The sequence below is a fragment of the Cottoperca gobio genome, chromosome 2 (assembly GCF_900634415.1).
Source record: "Cottoperca gobio chromosome 2, fCotGob3.1, whole genome shotgun sequence".
Classification (NCBI taxonomy): domain Eukaryota; kingdom Metazoa; phylum Chordata; class Actinopteri; order Perciformes; family Bovichtidae; genus Cottoperca; species Cottoperca gobio.
In genome coordinates this window covers 2,836,418-2,859,346 of record NC_041356.1, presented here as the reverse complement: position 1 = coordinate 2,859,346, position 22,929 = coordinate 2,836,418, and the positions used below count along the sequence as shown (strand labels likewise).

Sequence of the window (22,929 nt, the reverse complement as noted above, 5' to 3'; positions counted from 1 at the left end):
CACCTCCACTGTGTTGAGGTAGCAGCTCAGAGAGACATAAATAATAGTATTTATACACCATGATCACCATAACCTTCATTATTCCCGCTGCTGTTTGTACAGTTAGTGTAACTGGAGACACCAGGCCTCATTTTCTACCTTCATTGAATAAAAACCAGCTTCCATAGAGTTGGGATTAGGTTACACATGAAGCACAAAGTTGGTTTTGGCACATTTTCCCTTTTTATTTATCCCATCAACAAAATATGGGAGTTCTGTTGTGAGGTGGGGCATTACCTTTCAGAGTCTGCTGCTTGCTGAAGCTTTTGGTTTCCTGGTACTGACTGCTCTGTTTCTTCCCCCTCCGCAGGTTAGCGGAGATGGAGAATCGTAACGGCTGCTATCTGAATGACAGTATCTCACCCAATGAGAGCATGTGAGAACCGCTTTTCTGTTTGTTTGCTTTTGTTTCGCCGACGTCCCTCACTCACCGATGGGCTCGCGGCATGTGAGCTGGCTCCGTCTTCTTTGGTTACACTGGCTGCTTGTGATGTATGTCAGGGACTTTGTTTACGCACCATTCTGGATGCAGCGTCATGTTATGGTTTTAATCGTGTTTACAGCATCGTGTCCCGTACAAATATACAGTAGATATTCGATCACTTCAAAAAAATGTTGTATTATTTTAAGCAGGAGGTTTTGCACAGTGCAGAGAGAGGAACAGTTTGCAACTCTTATTAGAGCAGGTCAAAATCTAAATAATTAAAATCGCAATGAACTTCTTTGCCTACTTAAGCAGTAACTTCCGGTCACACCAGAAAGTGGCTCAACACAGTTTATTCTATTTGTGATATCGGCAGTTTGTATTGAGACGGAGTAGTTTTAGATAAAAGTGGATAAAGCTTGCGAACACGAAAAACTGATTGATTTAACTGATTTATTTCTGCAAAATTCCGCAGTTTTAAATGCATTTACATATTTGAGCCAGCAAGTAAACACCTCTGGGTTCTAATAATAGATTTCAGTTTTATGCACAATGCTCAAATTCCTGCCACAGTGATTTTTAACAGCCAGATCCTCCACATGACCTGAACTATGGCATAAAAGCAGATCAAATGTGTATAATATTATGTCGTTTTTCTATCTGTTTTACTACTTATTAAAACGATGTAAACCCATAAAAGGCAAACCGAAGACAAAGGGTAACAGATAACAAAAGGTTATTTATGCTAAACTTACACAAAAACGTTTTCTCAATTCTCAGCAACTTCAAGAATAACAAGTTATACAAAAATCACACAAAACTGCTCGACAGAACTGAACCTTTGTGTGAAGGGTTACTGCGCATCAGGAGCAATATCTAGCTTACGTAGAAAAGAAAAGTTGTGATTCGATTCAGAATCTTATGGATATTTCCCCTCCCCTGGTCTCTGGACACTTTCAGATGTCAAAAATAATAACGTAACCCGCATCAACACAACTTAGAAATGCAACTTGGTTGATAAAGAAAAAAAGATAATCAGAAAGTCTTTAAGAGTGGTCAATCCAATCTTTCCAAAGAAATGTTAAGGTTCAGGACAAATGTGTTTTTAAAGAAGACAGCCCTGGCCCCGCTGTGTTCTTCTTCTGTGGTGTGGTCCTGTTCTGCTGCTTTCAGTCACTTGCTGATTTATTTTTTCTCCTTTTTCTTGCAGCGATGACGAGCACATGTTGATCCAGCATTACTGCCAGTCTCTGAACCAAGGCTCTCCTCTCAGCCAGCCCCGCAGCCCTGCCCAGATCCTCATCTCCATGGAGACGGAGGAGAAGGGAGAGCTGGAGAGGGTCCTCAACGACCTGGAGCAGGAGAACAGGTCGGCTTCTCGTATCATCTTCTGTCAGCTGCGTCTTTAATCTTAAATGGACTTGACTGAACTATTCAGTTTAAGTGTCCTTAAAGTGAGAACTTTTGCTCCCTTACATACAACATACGGATTCTAAGCAGGTCCTGAGTATGTGCTGTGTTCAAACTAGAACACTTACAAAATAATGTAAACTTAAAGCACACAGTCGTCCGGCTAAATGCAGTGCGGTTGAGGCACGCTATTCTCCCACAATGCAACGCTCAAAGGAAATATAGGAGCTGTTTTTCATTTTAAATAAAATTGTAGGTGGTGGTCAAAGAGCTTCGAAACATCTTCTAAACTCAAACAATTATTATTTATCTTTATTTACTATCTCTTTGATTAACCTTCAACATATTGTATAATTCCCTGTTGGTATGAAATAGTATATGTTGATTTTTGTGATGATGATTGGTAGTCCTTATAGATCACACATTGTGGGGTTTTTGGGGTGTTTCTTCTTTTTTTAACTCAATAAACCAACAACAAACTGCACCTGTAATAACACAAGCAGACTGTAAAGCATCATCTTTATCCACATGACACATGATACTATGACTTGTGTGTATTCAGTCATATGGAAGCAGAATATTTCAGTACTGATTGATTTATTCGTTTATCTCAAAATATGACACAGTGTAGCTTTAAGGAGAAGAGGTAACTTCTGCTTTCCCTTTAATCCTATATACACTGTAATTATCAGACAGCCGGGGAAGTCCTGGGACATTTCTGTTCAAACACGTTTCGCTAACATGTTGCCCCGTTTTCTACACAAGATTCCTCCCGGTCACACAGAACTACTTTATCATTTTCAAGTTAATTTCATGTACAAAGTTAGATTTATTTGTGTTTTTGTAATAAGGGTTGAAAGGTGTCTGAAAATATCTTTAATTTAATGATCTAAATGTTCAACCCCCATTAAAATAAAATACAAACATTTGTAATGGCAGCCGAGTATCCTGTTTGATTTGTCCTAGAATACAAATGTCCTAAAATAGAAATCAATAAAGGCGGAGCATTTCTCTGAGCCCTTGTGTTTAAACTTGGGGGGGGGGAGGATAAAATGGTGTGAGTGTTACTGATGCATGTTTTATTTCTATCTTCCACTACGTTGCTGCAGTGACCCAGAGGTTCACCTTCTCTCCTGAGCAGTGGGTGTTTAATATTTCACATGTTCTTCAGATGTTTGCTTTTTTTTTCTGCCGCAGGAAGCTGCAATCCGAGTACGACCGTCTGAAGAAGGCCCACGACAGGAAGGGCCTGTCCCCGCTGCCGTCGCCGCCGGAGATGCTCCCGGCGTCGCCGCAGAGCGCACGCGACGCCGAGCTCATCGCAGAGGCCAAACTGCTGCGGCAGCATAAAGGACGTCTGGAGGCCCGTATGCAGATACTGGAGGATCACAACAAACAGCTGGAGTCGCAACTGCACAGGCTGAGACAGCTGCTGGAGCAGGTACACACTCATAGAACTGAAGCACAAATGACCTCACTGATATTTAAATAACATGTTTACACATAATGTAATACATTATTTTCTTTTTTTTAAACTATAATTATTTTTGCGGGATAATTTTACTTGCTTTTTTGCTTTTTTCTCGGAAATGTAAACTGAAATTTACAAAGAAAATTTATGAGATTTCTCTGAATTTGTATTTTTTTAAGTTGACCTTAAGGCACATTAAGTACATTTAAAAGTAGAAACCTTTTGACTTTTGCTCAATTGCACACCCACACACATTTTTTTATTATGCTGCCTCTGCCTTCTCATCATCTGCTGTTAAACATGCCTTTGAGCAAGGCAGTGAACCCTCGTACGCTGTAGTGGCGAGCGGCAGGACCCAGATAATGTCCTGGATTCTATAAAACGGAGCCTCAAAGTAGAAGTTCCTCAGACGCTCAGACTTCCTCCACAGTCTGTCAGCCAGGATCAGGCCAACTCCTTGGTCCCACGCACACTTCTCTTCCCTTTTCACTCCTCTAATTAAGGTGTGTGTGTGTGTGTGTGTGTGTCTGTGTGTCTGTGTGTCTGTGTGTGTGTGTGTGTGTGTGTGTGTGTGTGTGTGTGTGTGTGTCAGACGGATTCCAAGGTGAACGGCACAGCACTGTCCTCTCCCTCCACCTCCTCCCAGCGCTCCGACTCCTCCCTGCCTCTGCTCCGTGTGGCCGCCAGCCAGACTACTGATACAATGGGTAAGAACACACACCTACATCCTTTTTAAATTTGTTTTAAAGAGCATAGACACAGCTTGTACAGACCACGCTGTTGTTCTACATTGGACTACAATTCCCTGTTTAAATGTGGGGGGTTTTTATAGCTGTTTTAGAGAAAATCTCCTTCCTGTTTCAGGTGATGATGAGCTGTCCAGCCCTTCCCAAGATGCATCTGGGCTGGAGGAAGTGATGGAACAGCTCAATAATTCTTTTCCTCATAGCCAGGGTACAGAACACCAACACTAGCACGTCCTTCATACAATATCCACTCTTTTCTGTATACAATTGGATGAATAGTTGAAATTAAGTTGGGGTTTTTTTTGGGAAAGTGAATCTTTCCTTAAGGCATCAAACTTTAGAGGAAAATATAAGTTGGCAGCTTTGATCTCATTAAAAGTGGACAGATGCTTATTATGAACATAACATAAGTAACTGCAGGCTAAAGAAAGTGTTGCTGGAACACTCATCACTATTACCTGGAGACCTCGTGATGTAATCAGATGTCCTTTCCGAGGTAACATCAATAACAAAGCAGAAACAAAGAAAATGAGAATTATGTTCATGACTGTTGCCCCACTGCATGCTGGGAGGATTCCCTACATTTCTACCTCAGAATGTCTTTTTAGTGTTAGTCCTCCACCAACATCTTTAATCTAAATAAGAAATAACACAAACTCCCAAATAAACTACACTACACTGAATGACCGAGTTACACTTTTTACAGTGTAAAGTGAAAGTTAAATTATATAAAATTGGAACAAATGTGATAATAAATGTAGAGTGATATTTGACTGTAAAGCTAAGGTGCTGCTTTGCTGAAGAGGTTTACAGATGTGCAAACTTGAATCAAAGCGTCCTTCACTTATCTTTCTCTCTCTATTACCGACACAAGGCTGATTTTTTTTTCTACCTCTCTTCCTTTCTTGTCTTATTTTTCCTTTTTTTTCTCCATGAGCCAGGAGGAAGAAGGGGACACCTGTGAGAGGTTAGTGGCTCAACTTTCTCTTTGCCCACCTTCTCATCTCATCCCCCACCTCCTCAGGAGTTTCTTCCACTTCATGCAAGTGCCATGTCGACCGGAACACAAAGTCATGGTCGTGACAGAATCCCAATAATGGGATTGAATTTGGGCTGTTTTATTAAGTAGAACTTTACAGAAAACAAACAGTGGGAACGTCATGGTACAGTGACGCAGTGGAAAGAACCCATATCTGTCCTCCCTACCTTTCCCTGTCTTTAATTTCCTTTCCCTTTTCTGTCCTCTGTCACGCTGGTGTGTGTGTGTGTGTGTGTGTGTGTGTGTGTGTGTGTGTGTGTGTGTGTGTGTGTGTGTGTGTGTGTGTGTGTGTGTGTGTGTGTGTATGCATGTAGATTTGAGATGCGCTGTTATTGTCACACTTCAGTTCACAATGATGCAGGTGATAAATATCTGTTAGTTATCTGTTAGGGGTGTGTGATAGTTCTGAGGCATAAATCATATTTGTCTTCTAATGGATTCCAACAATGTTTCTTTTAGCGTGGCACATTAGAATATATCATTAATGTAAGTTTAGACACTATAAAATAGATTTTCTGCATGTTTCTTTGTGCTCTGATTTGGCCCACTAGGGGTGCCATTGCAGCCTCATAAGACTTTTCACTTCATTGATTTTTTTTTATTTGTGTAAAAGATGGGAGATGTGCTCGGTGATTCATAGATATGGAACTACGCCCATTGTGTATTCGAAGCAAAACCTATGCAAGAGGAAGTTTGCTTGACATTTTATGAATCAAACGGCATCATGTGGTTCTTATTCCAAGGCTGCAGGCGTAAATCCTCGCTGATGTATTAGTCACACTATAAATAACCTTTTTATGAAGAGCTTTTCAATCCGAATTTACAAATCAAATGTGATTAGAGCAGAGAATCTTTGAAAAAGGCCTGCGTGGGTCTCTTACAACACTAATATATCAAGCAAAGCCTACAAGCTAGTGCAGGTCGTCCAACACTAAACTGTCACTGCAACATATATTGATGGATGAGGTTATTCTTGCCACTCCCTGCTGTGCTGATCGGCGCTTCCTTTTTGGAGTGACGAGGTCAAAGCTTCGGCACCAAATATCACAATATTCTGCATTAGCATGGTAGCTCGCATAGCGTTAGATTTACACTGATTCCCATCAACAACACGAAAGATGGCCGACTTAAAGTGGCGCTACGTCCACAGCCCTTTAATAATATCACATTAACTTAGCATTTTATAGTTTGCAACCATACTCTGTATTACTAATGACATTTCCATCAAAATCAGCTGTACTTTGTGTTTTGCACTAACTAGCAAATGTTAGCATGCTAACACGCTGGGGAACATGCTAAATAAGTCCACCCTGCTAAACAGTGTTGTCATTGTGAGCTGAGTACAGCCTCGCAGAGGGGCTAGCATGGCTGTAGACGTCTTGTATGTAGCACATACATTAATACTTTCTTGTGTTAACTGTTTACTGAATGTTGTTTGTCTATGCGTCTCCCCTCCCTCCCCAGGTCCTGGTATTGGCAGTTTGTTCCACATGGCCGATGATCTGGGCCGCGCCATGGAGTCACTAGTCGGCCTGATGACAGACGAGCAGAGCGCCGAACAGCACGAGGCCCTGCCCTTCTGATCTCGCCCCCTCCACCCCCCCAACTCCACCTTCATCCCCCCGTCCCCTCCCTCTCCTTTCCTACTCCTACCTTCCTCCCTATCGCATGCTTTTCTAGTCAAAACAACTGGATCTGAAACACAGTTTACAAAGAGAATATATAACGTCTATTTTTGTGAAGGATTGCGGTTCCAGCAACGACGCGTAAAAAAACAAACAAAAGAAAAACATTATACCTTGTAGATTTCAGTAGTTTCTTAAAACGTCCTGAAGTTGTTTTATTATTAACAGAGGCTGGTTTTTAAACTTCTATGCAATTGTATAAAACAAGGGGGGTGGGTGCAAAGAGAGATGAGATACAAACAAGTGTGTTTAGTGTGGTTGAATATTTGCCACCTTTTTGTAATTGGGGAAACAGCTAAAGCATTTCAGACATTTGTATCAAAAGAATGATTGTAATCATAAGGGTGCTTTCTAAGAGGAAAATGTCTTTCTATAACAGCGTACACTACTGTCAAGGTAATGCAGGCATCCTGGATCTTTACAGTACGTTGTCTGTGAGACTGTGTGAGTTTGTGTATGCGTGTTTGTGTGGTGGTGCCTAATTTCCACATTACATTACAGCTTCCTTTTTTTTTTTGCTTTGGCTGACGAACTTCATATTATATTTGAATTATTCGTTCTTCCACTCATCCGTCCAACTATCCATCCATCAATCTGTTCATCATCCCTATGTATTTGTTTTTTAACGGTGTACTGTGCATTAACAGATGTTGTTAGAGGCCCGGTTCAGAACTGAAACAAGTCAACAAGGTCACTTCAAACCTAATGCACATTTTGGGCAATAATTAGACATAATTGGACATCATTTAGATTTCACACAATAATCAAACTACAAAATAAGTTGACTTGAAAAAACTTATTTGTCTCCATGGTATTTTCTTTAGCACCAGAAAAGGTCTAGTGTTTGTCATCCCTGTTGATTAAAATATTAATTGTATGCATTTGATGTAAATGTTACTTTACTCCTGGGAGAAAAAGCTCTAAAAACACTGGATGCTACATTTCCCATAATGCAACTTTATATCGTCTTTCTATAGAGAGCTGCACGAATGAGAACGTGAAAATGGCATTTTTGCACTTCCGGTTCCTCGTCTGAAAGTCGATGGGTTTTTGCTTCGAAGCCTGAAATAAAGTCTGTCAAGCTTAAGAGATTTTAACGTTTTGTTTTACGACATATGTCAGTAAATACCCCACACGTGAATTTCTGAAGCTTACTTGTCTTTCAAACGGCGGTTGCTAACAAGTGGCTACATGAAACTACTAAACGTCGAAAGTCCGACCAAATATGTTCCATTAGTAAAGACTGCGCCAATGGTATGAAATTATATCAACTTTCTGTCTCATCAGTGGGCGTACACGTATGTGTATATATTTTTATTTTTATAACATTAGATATTTACACAGCTAACAAACATGTTAAGCATCATAGTAGTGCTAGGGCGTTTGCGACTAACGTTAACGCACTGTTGCCAGATTTTGCGAGAGTGTTGAGTGCTGAATTCGTTCTTGAACAAAGTACATTTTCTCTTGATTTGTCAATCGGAAAAATGTAATTTAAGTATCAAAATGTTGGGAATATTTGATTATATGCCCTGATATGTGAAAAAAAGAGTCCAATATTTACTTTGGTGACTGGGGCGAAAGCGTCTGTCATAAGCTGTGTTCGCGTTCACTTCTCCCATTGGAGTTAAAGAACTCTGACCTGCCGCGAGTCTCCTAAAGAGGCGGGGCAGCGGACAAACCCACGTGACACAAATACAGGAAATTAACTCAATCGCCGCACTGAGTTAATTCTAAAACGTCTTTGGTCTGACTTTAGTTTAGTGGTGGTAATGAGAGTCAAGCGACTGTGGTGTAGTTCGTTTGTAGCTAGCATCAGCTTTTTTACTTCTGTTAATTGCATTTACGCTGAAAAAATAAAAAGTGCTGTTCATATGTGGAGCTTATCCTGCCGAACTAAACCTGTAAGTATCATACACGTTTGTTTGCCACAGAGTTTATTTTCTGCAATAATCCAATGGAAAAATCCCATTGGCCTTTTGTCAAGGAAACCTGCGCAATACAAAAAATATATCATCCCTGCAGCACTCAAGATGCTTGCTGCCTGGTAAAGTCTGTTTCATCTCTTCAATCAGCATCACTGATAGGTGACAGAAGAGAAGTGGGCTGTGTTGCACCTGAAACCACACCCAACAGTGGCGTCATGCCATATTGAGTATTTTAAAGGTACAGGCATTCATCTTCAGTTCTGAATCCGGCCTTGACCGACTGATATTGCACTGGTACATCTTAAGTAAGGTTGTTATTAAACTTTGTATCTCTAAGGTGTTTTCTCAGTGTCTTTGGGGCCTGTTGAGCACACACAGCGCACTGTATTGACAGCTTCTCCCTGTCTACAGGTGTTACAAGTCTGCTAGTTGAGATTATTTTTGCGGAATTCTGTTTGAACGCTAAAAGAGAATTTTATTTTTTTTAGGAAGCCCAGTAACATAAACTCTACCTCGTCTAAATTGGCAAAATCCGGTTGGGAGGCAATTTCTCTAATGCACTCAACCCAACACCTTTCCGATTATTTATTAATTGATCATTGCTGGCTGGTTGGTTCACGTCAGATATCCTAATCACTCCGTAGTTCTACTGTAGGAGCCTCCAATCTGAATGTTCAGATGCATACACTGCATCGCTCATCTATCGGAGCTTTATGACTCGAGTATAAACACTTTTAACAGACATTAAATGATCCGTGTGCACTACTGTCATACCTGGGACATGCTAGATATTTGTTTTCTGTGTGGAGGATGCTATTATTTTAGCGGTCTTTTTGTCCTCGGTTTAAAAAGCTATTTTGTTTTGTGCAGTGTGAGTCGTTACGATATTAGCATGTGTGACTATATAAAGTTCATTCTTTTATTTAATGTATAACCACTCTGGGTAGCGAGCATCGCGGCGTTATACACTTGTTTGTTTTTGTCATCATATTCTTGCAGCATGATCCAAGAAGGGTTTTTGTTTTGATCCAGACACTGAATTTGATTTTCTTTGTTTAGTTTTTTTCATTTCTAACGTTTGTGTTTCATTCTCACGTCATTTTTTTAAATAGCGCGTCAATACTTCACAACATATCAGACCACCAAATATATGCCTTACTACTGTATTATAAAATGCTTTACTGTATATCAATAAAGCACGCAGTTATGTTGATTTGACTTGCTGTTTGTTGTGTTTATTTTGAACAGGATTAAAATAAATGTGTACAATTCATTTCTTTTGAACAGCTGGTCTACACAAAACAACGGTATCCTTCAGTTTAACAGTAAATGCACACATGACCTCAAATATGGGGGAAAGTGCAATTTCTCAACTTTTATTTTAACTTTTAATATATATAATGCAAGCACACAACACCTATGTTACTGGTGTGCAATGTAAACAATCATATGACCATATAATTAAATAAAACACTCAAATAAGCCAATATTATGTTTTGTTATTAGAAGAAACTATTTGCACAGAAACTCCCTTAAGTCCTCTGAACTCAGACATCAAACCAATTAACCATAATTGTCCTCATTAGTTATTTAAGTCTTGATGATCTTTGTTTAATTTCATAAACTTTTTTGAAAATGTTTCCCTGTAAGATTAGTTGATTCTAATGAAATATATACACTAAGATCTGTTTAAAGACTAATAAAATGTGACATTGCATCCTTTGATAATGAGCATAAAGTATAATTTTTATTCACATACTTCGGGGCAGTGTTACCTGTGATGCATACCTGCTATTGGCTGATTCAGTGCTTGAGGGAGGATATGTTCAGTAGACCTTAAGTCCTACTTTTTACACAGAAGGTTTTGACCCTCGGCACGAGTTGTGACCCACAGTACTGCTCTTAATGGCGTGTTGGCCTTAAGCGCCTCACTCTTCTCCACATTCCTATCAGAGTGTGTCGGAACGACCTCATCCTGTACGCGTACAGGATCGGATTGAGGGCCGAGTTGGCGTGGGAAAGCAAAATGGCTGCTAGTGTGAGTGACATGGGCACCTCGCACTGTGGGCGGAGCAGCAGCACGCAGTTAATGAGGTGGATGGGCATCCAGCATACCATGAAGAGAAAAAGGACCAGGAAGAGGGAGGTGGCCTTACGTATCTCCTGACGGGTGCGAACGTTGGATTTGGCCTCGTTTGACTCTCCTGGACGGGGGTCGGCAGGAGCAGAGCCGGAGCTTGTGGATCCAGCTGAGGCGATCCTGAGCCCTGGCTTTGTAAAGACAGCGGTAGTTTCAGTATCAATACGAGACCTAATGCCAGATTGTACCTCCTCCCCATCCTTCACTTCAACTTTGCATTTTCCTGCCTTTTCCTTGGCTTGTCTGCTGGTTCTTGTTCCTGTCCCCGTGTCGGCTCCAGCTGTTGTGGTTGCCAAAGCAGCAGAACTCCCAGTGTCCTCTGTCCCAGTGCTCCCACTACCCGCGGCTCTTGTGTCCTCTGAAGGTCCCCTGGATACAGCGATGCGTCTAAGCTGGCGGCGGACAGTGAGGAAGATGTGGCCGTAGATAATGAACATGGCCACCAGCGGCACCAGGAGGCAGCAGAAGAAGTTGAAGTAGACCATATAACTCATGTCCACCACACAGGTGAAGATACAGTAGCTGGAAAGACACGGAGGCATATATATATTATATTTATTTATTTTTTCTTCATGCATTCTTCACATTCATTCATTTTCTCATTCATTCACCTTTCCTTTTTGCTGTCTGTACACACACGCCATTTCCAACCATCAACCATTCATTGCATTTTCCTGCAGTCCTGTTACTATCAACTCTTTCATTTCCTTGGTCCCTCTGTTCCTCATCCATCTCCCCTCTTCATTCTCTTACTCAGAGCCTGCTGGTTGTCTCTTCCAGTCCATGAGCGGCACAGAGCCGGAGATGGCCCCCAGGCCCCATGTGACCAGCAGGGCCCGCTGGGCGTTCCTGGGGCTCATGACGCGCTGGTACTGGAAAGGCAGAAGGATGGCAATGTAACGCTCCGCTGCTACTGCTAACAGACTCAGGATGGAGCTCTGCAAGAGAAAATAACACTTTTTTAAGAGGCCATACAGGGTCTTTAATAACCAAAGCCACCAAATACATGTTCCTACCTGTGTGAGCACCATCAGGATGCTGAGCAGCACCAGGCAGAGGGGCAGGTCATGGTGAGGTCGACCAAGGTCCGTTAGCACTGCACAGGGAATGGCAACCAAGCCCACCAGGATGTCTGCCACTGCCAATGATACCTTCACACACATGCACACAGAGTAAAACATATAGGTTTGTATGATATGAACCCCACATTTCAGATGGGGATGAAACAGACTTTGCAGACACGGATGTCCTCACCAGGAAGTAGTTGGTGACGGTGTGAAGTTTCTTGTTGCAGATGACAGCCAGGCAAACCAGGAAGTTGCCTATGATGGCCAGCACTGCGATGATGAGCTCAGTGGCGATGTAAAGCCCTTTCAGACGTGGTTGGTATCCATACGGCATCTCTGCCATACAGCTGCCAGGAGTCACATTCATAATGAGAGGGAGTAGAGAGTCATGGGAAACCTGGAAATGAGTAATAATAGTAATAAACCCAGACTGTAGCCTGATGAGCAGCATTCTACCAGTTTGGACATTGTGGTTGCGCTCAATGTCCTTACGCCGTATGACACGAAATGACAAAAGTTACACTGATGCAACCCGAGTACACTGTGAGTGCATACACGAGGGTGAAGGTTCTGCAAGAACAGGGACTTAAGTTTAAGTTTGGTGCATTCTTTGGTTGCATGAAGCAAGTCAATTAGATTGTGAATTAATTGTCAATGCTGTGATCACAGTTGTCTGGAACAAAGTGTTCAATGTCTTTAGCTATAAATTCAGTGTAGGGTTTTGACACCAGTGGAAGGTCCTGGGAAATTGAGTCCGACGGCTCAGCCGGCTCAACGAGGTGTTCAAATCTTCCTTAATTTGTCCTCTACTGAGAGAGAAAGTTCCAGTTTTCACATTTATTACACAGACTGAATTCATCTGCAGAGAAGAAGATGATATAAAAGGAGAGAGGAACGGTGGTTGTTATGAAGCTCAGCCTTTGGCCTTTGTGCTGACCAACTGAACGGTGAAAATTGTTCCTGATAAGGGAGAATAACAATGACACACACACACGCTATTTACACACACTGATAAGTATTCAAACCTATCCATGTAAATGGAGGGAATGGTCAATGAACTGGATCAGCTTCAAATAAGGAGATCTATACTCACTCTTTAGAGAGACAATGACGAATCCCTATAAAGACACATCTACTGTTACTTAAAACAGACATTTTGGTCCTATTAGCTACTTCAGCCCTTCTACAGAGACATGATTATTGTTTCCTGCATATGGTAAAATGCATCCAAAATGCACACAAGGCATGCTTTTCACAAAACAATTTTAATGTGATTTGCGAGTAAATGTCACAAGAAACAAATATAATTGCGGGGCATGAAAAAATGTAAGAGCCGTATCAGAATTTTTCTTTCCAAATAAGACTAAAAAGGCTTTATAAACAAATATTACCAAGACATATTCCTGCATAAGTGTTGTTTTAGGTGGATAAAGTAATTCAGGTTTGGATTATGATGTGTACTCACCTTCAGCTGCAGTCATCACAAAGTTCGAAAGGTCCAGACCACCCAGGACACAATTTGAGGTTGATGCAGTAGAGGAATCAGAGTTCACTAATGTGCAAGAACACACTAAGCAGAAACTAGGAAAGAAGCAGGAAGAGCATCAAGTGCCTGGATAAAACCACACCCTCCTCCACTTTTTACTCTCTGTCCCTCTCTCTTCTGTTCCCTCTCTTTTTTTACATAAAAGATAAAAAGATAATGCAGAATACGTCAACCATGAGCCCGTTGAATGAACAACGGAAAAGCAGATACGCTTTGACGTAAATCTCCAGCCTGTTCATAACAAAACAAACATATCATATTAAATTTTCACGCTTGAGCTGAACTTTCATATGGTAAAATAATTTGTGATATTTCAGTAGAACAATGAATGAGGAAGCCAAAACACGCTGTGCAAAACAAACGTGATGTGCAGTTTATATAAGATTCAAGTGCATTTACATGAATTACAAATTCTATCTTTGCATTTTAAAAACATACAGTAAATTAAACTTTTGGTCAAAATATATGTAATGGAGTAAATTATTTCCCTGTGAGTTGTAGTGACGTTTAAGTATAAGGTAACATGAAATGGAGGTAATCAAACCGAGATTTGTACAGTAGTCTACTACTGCACAATTTGAGAAATTGTCAGGCGGGGGCTTAGAATACTAATGCCAAGATTTGTTTTTTATCAAAGTATATATTAAAAATAAAAATACAATCATTTATTGGTAAGAATATTTATATTAATGTCAATATTTATAATAGTTATAAGTGTGTGTTTATATGCAAATAACCACTATAGATGATAATACAGTAAGATAACATTTAGAATTTTTGTTAATGTAATTACATTCCCACATTTCACCGCTAGATGACGCCAAACAACTTCCTTGTATTTCCTGTCGTTACTTTAAGAAACGCCCGGAAGTTTCTGCAGGTCACGTGACTGCAAATCAACATCCGGGCAATCTGTGTTTACTTTATGTACATCTATCAGTAGTAAGGCTATGTCCTTTGCGTAATGGTTTATATCGTGTAACTGCTGTAGCGTGATATGACCCGTTTTGTTTGAAGAAGTGTCTCTTGTGCCGTCAGCCAGAGATGTCTGGTTTCAGCGCTGAGCTCATAGACTACCTGGAGGGGAGAATAACTTTTGAGGAGTTTGACAAGCGGAGAGATGAGCGGAAAGCCAAGGTAAGTCACACAGTGTGGTTATCTGCGCGAGGAAGCTAAACCGGCAAAACCGCACAACTCAGAAGCAGAGCTAAGTTAGCATAGCTAGCTAGCTAGCTGTCACATTATCTTATATTAACATTCGTTTGGTAAGACTACATTTTCACGCTAAATTGTTGTTTAGAATTATTCTTAGACTGTTTAACAGTGCATTAAGGTTGACGTTAAATATAGTCGTTATTCCCTCTCTCAGGAGTCAGAGGTATCTGCTGAAGGTGTGGAGGATGATGCTCAGCCCTCTACCTCCTCACAAATCCCGGGAAACATCGGTAAAACTGCCTCTGTCTGACACACTGGTGGGGTTTTAGTCAGTACGTAGCTTTGGTTTGTGGGTGGGGGTTTTATATAGATATATGTTGTATTTGCATCTTTACTATACTATATATTATTACTGTTGATGACGTCACGTGAAACACAACTGTCCCCTCCTGTCAGAGGAGGGAGTCAGCCCGGGGGTCCAGCTGGCCTTCGCCTCCATGCTGGAAGAAAGGCCAGAACCACCATCTTCAGAAGAGCCTGAGGATGAAGAGGAAGAGGAGGACAGCTTGAGCTTTATTGATGATGATGATGATGAGGATTACAAGGTGGAGGAAGAGGAGCGGAGTAAGGTGGAGGTGGAGGTGGAAAAGGTGGAGAAAAAAGCGAGAGGACGGGGGAGCAGGAAGAAGAAGAAGAAGCAGAGGGAGTTGGATGAGGAGGAGGATGTGACGGTGGGGGATGTGTTTGAGCTGGAGATGGAACTGAACCGAGAAAACAAGAAGATGATGAAGGTAAGGTGGAAGAGGGCCGAGTCGGAAGGTGTATTTTCCAAACTTTTAATGTGTGTTAGTTTGTGACTTTGTGTGTGTGTGTGTGTGTGTGTGTGTGTGTGTGTGTGTGTGTGTGTGTGTGTGTGTGTGTGTGTGTTTGTTAAGGAGCGGCGTCATCGCAGCAAGCTGCCCAGAGCTCTGAGAGGCTTGATGGGAGAAGCCAACATCCGCTACGCCAGAGGAGAGAAAGAGGACGCCATCTTGATGTGTATGGAGATCATAAGACAGGGTATGAAACAGTTTGTGTGGATATTTGGAGGTAATATTTTTGACATTGATCATTTATCTAATAATGAATCTCTCTCTTCTGTTCCAGCTCCTCTGGCCTACGAGCCTTTCTCCACATTGGCTATGATCTACGAGGATGAGGAAGACATGGACAAAGCGCTGCAGTTCGGTCTGATCGCCGCCCACCTGAACCCCTCAGACTGCGAGGAGTGGATCAGACTTGCAGAAATGTCTCTGGAGCAGGACAACATCCGACAGGCCATTGTCTGCTACTCAAAGGGTCAGTCTGACACTCAAAAGTCAAAGAGATGTATATAATTCAGTATGTATGCTGTGCAACAAAAAACGACTAATTTTCACTTTCACCGCCTTTTGACAATCAATGATGAAAATAATTGTTATTTGCAGCTCTACTATTAGTAATAATTCACTCCATTCACAGCTATTAAATACGACCCCACCAACGTGCGCTACGTGTGGGAGCGATCCAGCCTCCACATGCGTCTGGGTGAGCACAAACAGTGCATGGACGGCTACCGCAGGATCCTGTCACTTCTGCCACTGGAGGACGGAGAGCACTTCATGCAGCTCTCCAAGGACATGGCGAAGTACAGTACACACACGGACACACGGAGATGGACAGACCAGATCCACACGCTCATCAACAGAAGCCGGGCCTAGCGCAGTATTTCATTAATAAATTGTGTGTGTGTGTGTCCTCTTTAGGAGCTACTATGAGAGTAATGACTTGCCCTCAGCTCTGGGTGTAATAGACGAAGCTCTGGCACGACACCCCAGTCTGGTCAGCGATGACTTCATCAACATGGCAGCTGAGCTCTTCATAGCCAACCGCCAGTACAACAAGGCCCTGCGAGTGCGTTTGTGTGCAGAGAGAGATTAAATAAAAGGTGTATTTGTTGTCTTAATGAATGCACATAGAGTACTTTGTGTGTGCTTCTCTAGGTCTTGGTCCAGTTTACAGGTATTGTTTTGGTCAGAGATGAATCCAAATCGGAGTCTGCGGAACCAAGACAAGAAGAGAAAGTAATAGAGAATACGAGCGAGGAGCAAGACGATGGGATTGAAGAATGCACAAATGAGAAGACTGTCGATGAAACAGCTGCAGAAGAGAATGGTGAGTAACTCTTTGCAGAAACATTAATCGGTACGCAATTATTTCCCTTCTCTTTGACCCTGCAGTGGCCTTTATTTATATAATTGTAACTGATGTAATTTGTTGATGGTGCTTCTTTGATTGCATGTTAAAGGTCACATATTATGCACATTCTAAGTCAAACTATATTAGATTTCAGTAAGTCATCTGCTTCTTTTAACAGAACTATACATCCAATCAATTCAAAAACAGATTTTCCCTAATAAAAAGGAAATGTCCTGATGACCTTCCTATCCAAAGTTATTCACAAAAAAGCTCATCAGTCCTGGTTATTACCCCTACCCTACTCTGTTGATGTTGATTCTATTTAGATAGATAGATAGATAGATATAGATAGATAGATAGATAGATAGATAGATAGATAGATAGATAGATAGATAGATAGATAGATAGATAGATAGATAGATAGATAGATAGATACTTTATTTATCCTGAGGGAAATCGTTTAAAGGCACAGTTTGTGAATACTTATTGTGCAGTTCTTCATGGATCAGGCGTTTCGATACTTTCACAGTATTTATACAGCTTTATAATAATAAAGACATGGAAATCTCACTTTTTACAATATGGGACCTTTCATGAGAGTATGCTGCTAATATGAGCGGAAAGTCAAATGTAATATTGGAAATTCTGTTTTCTCACTCTTCGGCCTGTATCGCAAAGTGAGATAAATGTTAGCCAGTCGTCTTTTTCCCATTTGTTGATCATCACATTACTGAGAAACAGAACATTTTATTGAAATTCTGATTGTGTGTGTGTGTGTGTGTGTGTGTGTGTGTCTCCAGGTGAAATTAAGGATGTACAGGTACCAGACAGTGTCCCGGTGGACCTGAGGGCCAAGCTAATCGTCTGCCTCATACACCTACATGGCAACACACCCCTGGAGGCAAACAGAACTCACAAGATTGTCATAGTAACACAGTTACTAAGTTTGATTTCTTAGCCGTGAGTTTATCTTTTCGGAGACAAAAAATAGTTCTAAACATCTGTCCCCACCGCTCTGTACCCCCCCTCCCCCCTCACAGGGCCTAGTGTCATCGCTGATGGAGCAGAGTCAAGAGGAGATTGGTGACTTGTACCTGGATGTAGGTGAAGCCTACCTGGAGGAGGGCGAGTACATGGCTGCTCTGCCTCTGCTCTCTGCCCTCGTCATATCGGAGAAGTACAACCTGGCTGTCGTCTGGCTCCGACACGCAGGTTGGCCCAACAGAAAGCAAAAGTTTAAGTCTGGAGATAGGCCTGGCTATGTGAGACTGCGTGCAGGTTAACGGTCTATGTGGAGTTTGAATGTTACAAAAATGTATTTTAAATTCAGTTTGACATGAATTTCTTTAAACTCTGACTGTTCAAACAGTGAGCGTAGTAAATACTAACCAGAGTCTCTGTGTAGATTAGAGAAGCGTATTCCACTGTGTGAATCTTCAAGGCAGGTTCAATGACTCCTCACAATGTTCCATAAAAGCCTAAAACACTTCTCCCGCGCAGAGTGTCTGAAGGCGCTCGGTCACATGGAGGCGGCGGCCCAGAGCTACACTAAGGTGGTGGAGATGGCTCCGCAGCACCTGGAGGCTCGACTCTCCCTGGCCACCCTGCAGCAGCAGCTGGGCCGGCCGGAGTGTGCCCTCAAGGCCCTGGAGTCCATGTACGACAGCGACACACTGGCACAGGACTCGTCAGCCGCACAGAAGGTGAGAGCACGTGTGTGTTGTTTAGCTCTTAAGATTCTTGAATTTTAGTTTCAGTTCCCATTCGTCATGTAATATCATAGATCTTCTCCAGAGTCATCTAGACTACAAAGGGTTTTCTTTTTTTGCTGACCTCCTTTTTGCGGATACATACCACATTTTCCAGCTTCTTGCACTCAACAATCATACTTATGGAAGACTATTTCTGTCATGAAGAAATAAACAAAACATGAAAACTTGCTAAAAATAAGAACACTCATAGTAAACCCAAATTATGAGATACTAAAAATGAGCCCCACTCAAATGTACTAAATGTATTATGTCAAAATGTGGACTTTGTATCAGTTTTTTTTGAGTATTTATGATGCATAATTATACTTGTCCTGGTGAGAATGGGCTCTCCTAGTGTATGGATTTGAAATAGAGGGCCATATGTCTATGTGTGTATTTTCATATCGCTTAATGTGCTGTGGTTGTAGGAATTAAAGCTGCTTCTGCATCGCTCCACACTGCTGAAGACTCAGGGACAAACACAGGACTACCTGGATGCTATGATCACTATGATCTCCATGCTCCTGAAGGTAACGCACTCATAAACACAACCACGTGCACGGAGGACGTTTTGATGTCTGGATTACATGATAACAAATCCCCCCCCCCCCTCGTGTGTTAGGTGGCCATGCAACGAGCTAAGGTGTGTGTGCGTTCTGTAACCATTTCGAGGGAGAGTCACCTGAGACTGATGAAGGCCAAAGACATGCTGCCAGAGATTGCAGACCATGAAGCTGCCTATCTGGACAACACTGGCAAGCTGTTTATTTTTCTCTGAAAGGACAACGTTTGAAGTGCTTACCAGATGTTTTCAGATTGATTTCCTGCCTCCCAGACAGCCATTGGCTGCGAGTAATGACATCAAACTGCAGTGGAGGTTTTAGAGTCACAAGCCATGCCGTCACCAAATTAAACCTGGATCAAGTAATTCGACAGAGAGCTGAGCCAATATCAGTGATTTAAAATCTTTAAACCTCTCTGTGCAGAACTGATTGGGATCAGTGGATGCACAAGGCAAAATGAGACTAACTACTGTTTGCATCACTACAATTCATACTGAGGCTACACTGATGGAGCCATCTCATCTCTGCGCACAGGTAAAACCAACGTTCTGTCCAGAGAAGACTGGTGGCAGCTGCTGGTGAGCTGCGTGCTGACACTGTGTGAGGTGCAGCGCTACGAGGAAGCCGAGCTGCTGGTGGAGTCCGCCATGGAGTTCTACTCCTTCTACGACAACAAGCCCTTGAGGAAGGAGTTGGAGTTCTTCGGCCTGTCCGCCACCATCCTCGACCACAACTACTACAAGGCATACAACTACATCAGGTAGACTCCAACGTGCGGCTCCATCAGGCTGATCATCAGCTGTTGAACGTTTAAATATAAATTGTTGTTTTTCTCTTAACAGGTTGATGTTGATGGAAAATGTGGATCTTCCTCAGCTTTGGAATATTTTCAACCAGGTCTGCCTGCGTCTCCTGCTATACAACATTATGGTTTTGTACCAGTGTCTTTTCTAAACACCTTTTTATTTCCTTCCCCTCAGCTGACCATAACCTCCCAACACCAGCGTCACCACCGCTTCTGCCTGCGTCTTCTGTTAAAACATCCTGACAACCATGCCTTGTGTGTGCTGTGCGGACACAACGCCATGGTGTCGGGGAGCTTCAAACACGCTCTGGGTACCAACACATACACATAAGAGATATTCTATTCTAACCTAATTAAGTACAAGTTACAGCAATCTTCTCATGATGTTCAGGTTACAAACAAACAAACAAACTGTGATCGGTTTCTGATGCATCATTTAAACTCACCTGTGTTCATATACCTGATGTGACTGCAGGATTTCGAGCTAACATGGCTGATCATGCAGACATAACTCCTGCTTCTGTCTTTTTCTTGTTACGTAATGTTTTGCTTTACAGGCTCAAAGCAATTTGCAAAAGAAAATTACTTTTAAAATGTATTCGCAAATAAGATATAACACAAACAAGCAAAACAAATGTATGTATTATGTATTAGTATGTATGTAATGTATTATGTAAAATAATAAGTTAACATAAAAAAGACTTATAATGGAAGGATTTATAACAGCTTAGAATTGCTACTATGATTTAAAATAAATGTACAATTGTTTTTGTTTCACTTTAAATGGTAAGACATTTTTTTGTTCCCTTTTTTTATTATTTTTTAGTTTCATGCGCTTTGTTTAAGCAGCTAAACCATCAGCAAATATACATAAACTTATACTTAAACTTCAAATTTTTTCCATGATGAACTTAATTTGTGCAGTGGAATATATAAGAAATGTACCTAAATAAGTAAGAAGAAAAACACACATGATGTGTGTACATCATACCAGGATATCTTTGTGTTGTCTGGCTTAACTAACCCTGAACAACCACGATCCCGCTAAACGATCCTACGACATTATCATGTCGGTAAATCCTCCCAGAGTTTCTCAGTCTGGCTATGACAAGTCTACTGTCAGCAGATATAGTCATATTTTACAAATGAAAAACTATAATATTGGACAAATAGGAAGAAATTAAACGCATAATCCAGGCTCAAAGCAACACGGTTGCAGCTGTCACATGTAGCAAGAACAGCAGGCAAAAGAAAAATCCCTGACTGTGAAAGCTTAAATGAATATCTATAATATTACTGCCTATCTAGGGCACGAGTAGATCTGACTATAATTAAATTTGTGTATTCCATTGAATTAATGTGTGGTTTAGAGGCTCTGACACGACTCTTGACGGGTCAAGACTACTTACGCTTTAAAGAATGTTTTTATATTCATTTTTTACAAATGTTTCTACCTTATTTTGACAAGTTAGAGAATGATAACAATGGAAAATTAAATCGCCAAATATTTCCGAACACATTTTGTGTCTTCAGGCCAGTATGTTCAGGCCTTCCAGACTCACCCCAACAACCCACTTCACAGCCTGTGTGTGGGTCTCACCTTCTTCCACATGGCCTCTCAGAAGTATGTGGCCAAACGCCATGCACTGGTGCTGCAGGTACAGTGTTTGTGTTTGTCATACTCCCTCTATAAGCTTTACAGTTACACACCCCACTCTGTTCTCCTTTTTAAAAATCTGTGTGTTTTTTCAGGGTTTCTCTTTTCTGTGGCGGTATGTGGAGCTGCGTGGAGAGTGTCAGGAGAGCATGTACAACCTGGGCCGAGCACTGCATCAGATGGGCCTCGCATATTTGGCCATACATTATTACCAGAAGGCACTTAAACTGCCTGCTCAGAAACTCGAGGTGTGTATGCATACACCACCTATATAGTGACTCAATTTAGAAAAATCTTACGATCCCTCTCTTCATCCTTTCACCACTGTTCCTCCCTGCAGGGTATCCCTGACGATCAGGTGGATCTGAGCAGAGAGATCGCCTTCAACCTCTCTCTCATCTACCAGGCCAGCGGGAACATGAAAATGGCCCACCAGCTCATCAATACACACTGCATTGTTTGAAAATGCACACAAAAGTCTGATTGAATTGATATACGGAGGACTAAAAATGATTTATTCATGAATAAACAAATACGTAAAAGGGAGGTTAGTACCACCTACCTCATTCACATGCAGAGATAAAAATCAAAGTAGAAATGTATGAATATATTTTTATTTTACAATGAACAATTTATTCATGTATTTTATTATACATTTATTTTTGTATTTCAGCTTTAATAAATGTTTTTTTTAATTTATTTATTTATGTTTTTATTTTGATTTCTGAGCCAGTAATTTTTTGTACAAAATGGCTCTTGGGTTCATATTTCTGTATGGTCATAACATGTGTACATGAAGGCGATGTGAAGTAATATTTTCATAATATTGATATTTTTCTAGCTTTGGAGGCACGATTGCTAAACAAACATAGACATCAACAAATGCATCTATATTATTATCACTTTTACTTTTAGGGATATTATTTTTTTTCCTCCAGTCCCATGTTAGCGAATACCAGATTTTCTTATGTAGGACACATTTTTGTTTGCATTATTTGTACTTCTACGTACAGCCCTAATGCCACAGTAAAAATTCAACTTTTTAAATCAATAAGGCTGCTATAACCAATGTTGAAAAGACCGTACTATTTCTAAAAAATAAAAAAAATTAACATGATGTTGCTTTGGTCAGTTCCTCTGTGATTTTTTAAATTACATTTTTGTTTAATAGTAATGTGACAAAGATAGATGGACAGCCTTCTTCTTTTATTATTGTAGGGATTAAGGCGGTGGGATTATTTGCCAAATCCCTCCCTTACTCCTATCCCATCCGTCTGCTTCCATCA

General features: G+C 41.2%; 3 protein-coding genes across 4 annotated transcripts in view; 2 read left to right on the top strand and 1 right to left on the bottom strand.

Annotated features, from left to right (window-relative positions):
• Positions 1 to 9,960, top strand: part of LOC115020216 (dystrophin) — a 227,062-nt gene extending 217,102 nt beyond the window's left edge. The window contains 6 exon segments of the mRNA XM_029450175.1: positions 350 to 415; positions 1,674 to 1,832; positions 3,071 to 3,314; positions 3,937 to 4,051; positions 4,209 to 4,298; positions 6,594 to 9,960. Of these exon segments, the coding sequence (XP_029306035.1) occupies positions 350 to 415; positions 1,674 to 1,832; positions 3,071 to 3,314; positions 3,937 to 4,051; positions 4,209 to 4,298; positions 6,594 to 6,712 (793 nt within the window). The 3' untranslated portion in view covers positions 6,713 to 9,960.
• A 684-nt stretch (positions 9,961 to 10,644) lies between these two features.
• On the bottom strand, positions 10,645 to 12,316 carry LOC115021921 (adenosine receptor A2b-like). The gene is made up of 4 exons (XM_029452651.1): positions 12,137 to 12,316; positions 11,899 to 12,033; positions 11,636 to 11,820; positions 10,645 to 11,404 (listed from the first exon to the last, which is right to left on the bottom strand). Exons 1-4 carry the CDS (start codon positions 12,314 to 12,316, stop codon positions 10,645 to 10,647), a joined length of 1,260 nt encoding a protein of 419 aa, XP_029308511.1.
• Positions 12,317 to 14,391: 2,075 nt separating this feature from the next.
• gtf3c3 (general transcription factor IIIC, polypeptide 3) lies at positions 14,392 to 22,760 on the top strand. 2 transcript variants are annotated; one of them, XM_029451920.1, is made up of 19 exons: positions 14,392 to 14,632; positions 14,865 to 14,940; positions 15,107 to 15,441; positions 15,586 to 15,709; positions 15,797 to 15,988; positions 16,151 to 16,316; positions 16,435 to 16,582; positions 16,672 to 16,843; positions 17,668 to 17,768; positions 17,908 to 18,079; positions 18,368 to 18,570; positions 19,047 to 19,148; positions 19,241 to 19,373; positions 19,716 to 19,941; positions 20,024 to 20,078; positions 20,162 to 20,297; positions 21,520 to 21,644; positions 21,739 to 21,891; positions 21,984 to 22,760. In XM_029451920.1, the coding sequence occupies exons 1-19, from the start codon at positions 14,540 to 14,542 to the stop codon at positions 22,104 to 22,106; spliced, it is 2,835 nt and encodes a 944-aa protein (XP_029307780.1). In that variant the 5' UTR covers positions 14,392 to 14,539; the 3' UTR covers positions 22,107 to 22,760. The 2 variants fall into 2 exon arrangements, with proteins under 2 accessions (XP_029307780.1, XP_029307772.1); XM_029451912.1 differs by having other exon boundaries at positions 17,668 to 17,795.
• The last annotated feature ends 169 nt before the right edge of the window (positions 22,761 to 22,929 follow it).

Excerpts from the sequence above, each read along its gene's own strand:
- LOC115021921 (XM_029452651.1), bottom strand. The coding sequence starts at position 12,316 with ATGAATGTGACTCCTGGCAGCTGTATGGCAGAGATGCCGTATGGATAC. Across the intron at positions 11,821-11,898 it reads TCCTGATGGTGCTCACACAG|AGCTCCATCCTGAGTCTGTT; the intron begins GTAGGAACATGT and ends TTTCTCTTGCAG. Across the intron at positions 11,405-11,635 it reads AGACAACCAGCAGGCTCTGA|CTACTGTATCTTCACCTGTG; the intron begins GTAAGAGAATGA and ends GTGTCTTTCCAG.
- gtf3c3 (XM_029451912.1), top strand. The coding sequence starts at position 14,540 with ATGTCTGGTTTCAGCGCTGAGCTCATAGACTACCTGGAGGGGAGAATA. Across the intron at positions 16,317-16,434 it reads CTCTCCAAGGACATGGCGAA|GAGCTACTATGAGAGTAATG; the intron begins GTACAGTACACA and ends TGTCCTCTTTAG. Across the intron at positions 16,583-16,671 it reads AGTACAACAAGGCCCTGCGA|GTCTTGGTCCAGTTTACAGG; the intron begins GTGCGTTTGTGT and ends GTGCTTCTCTAG.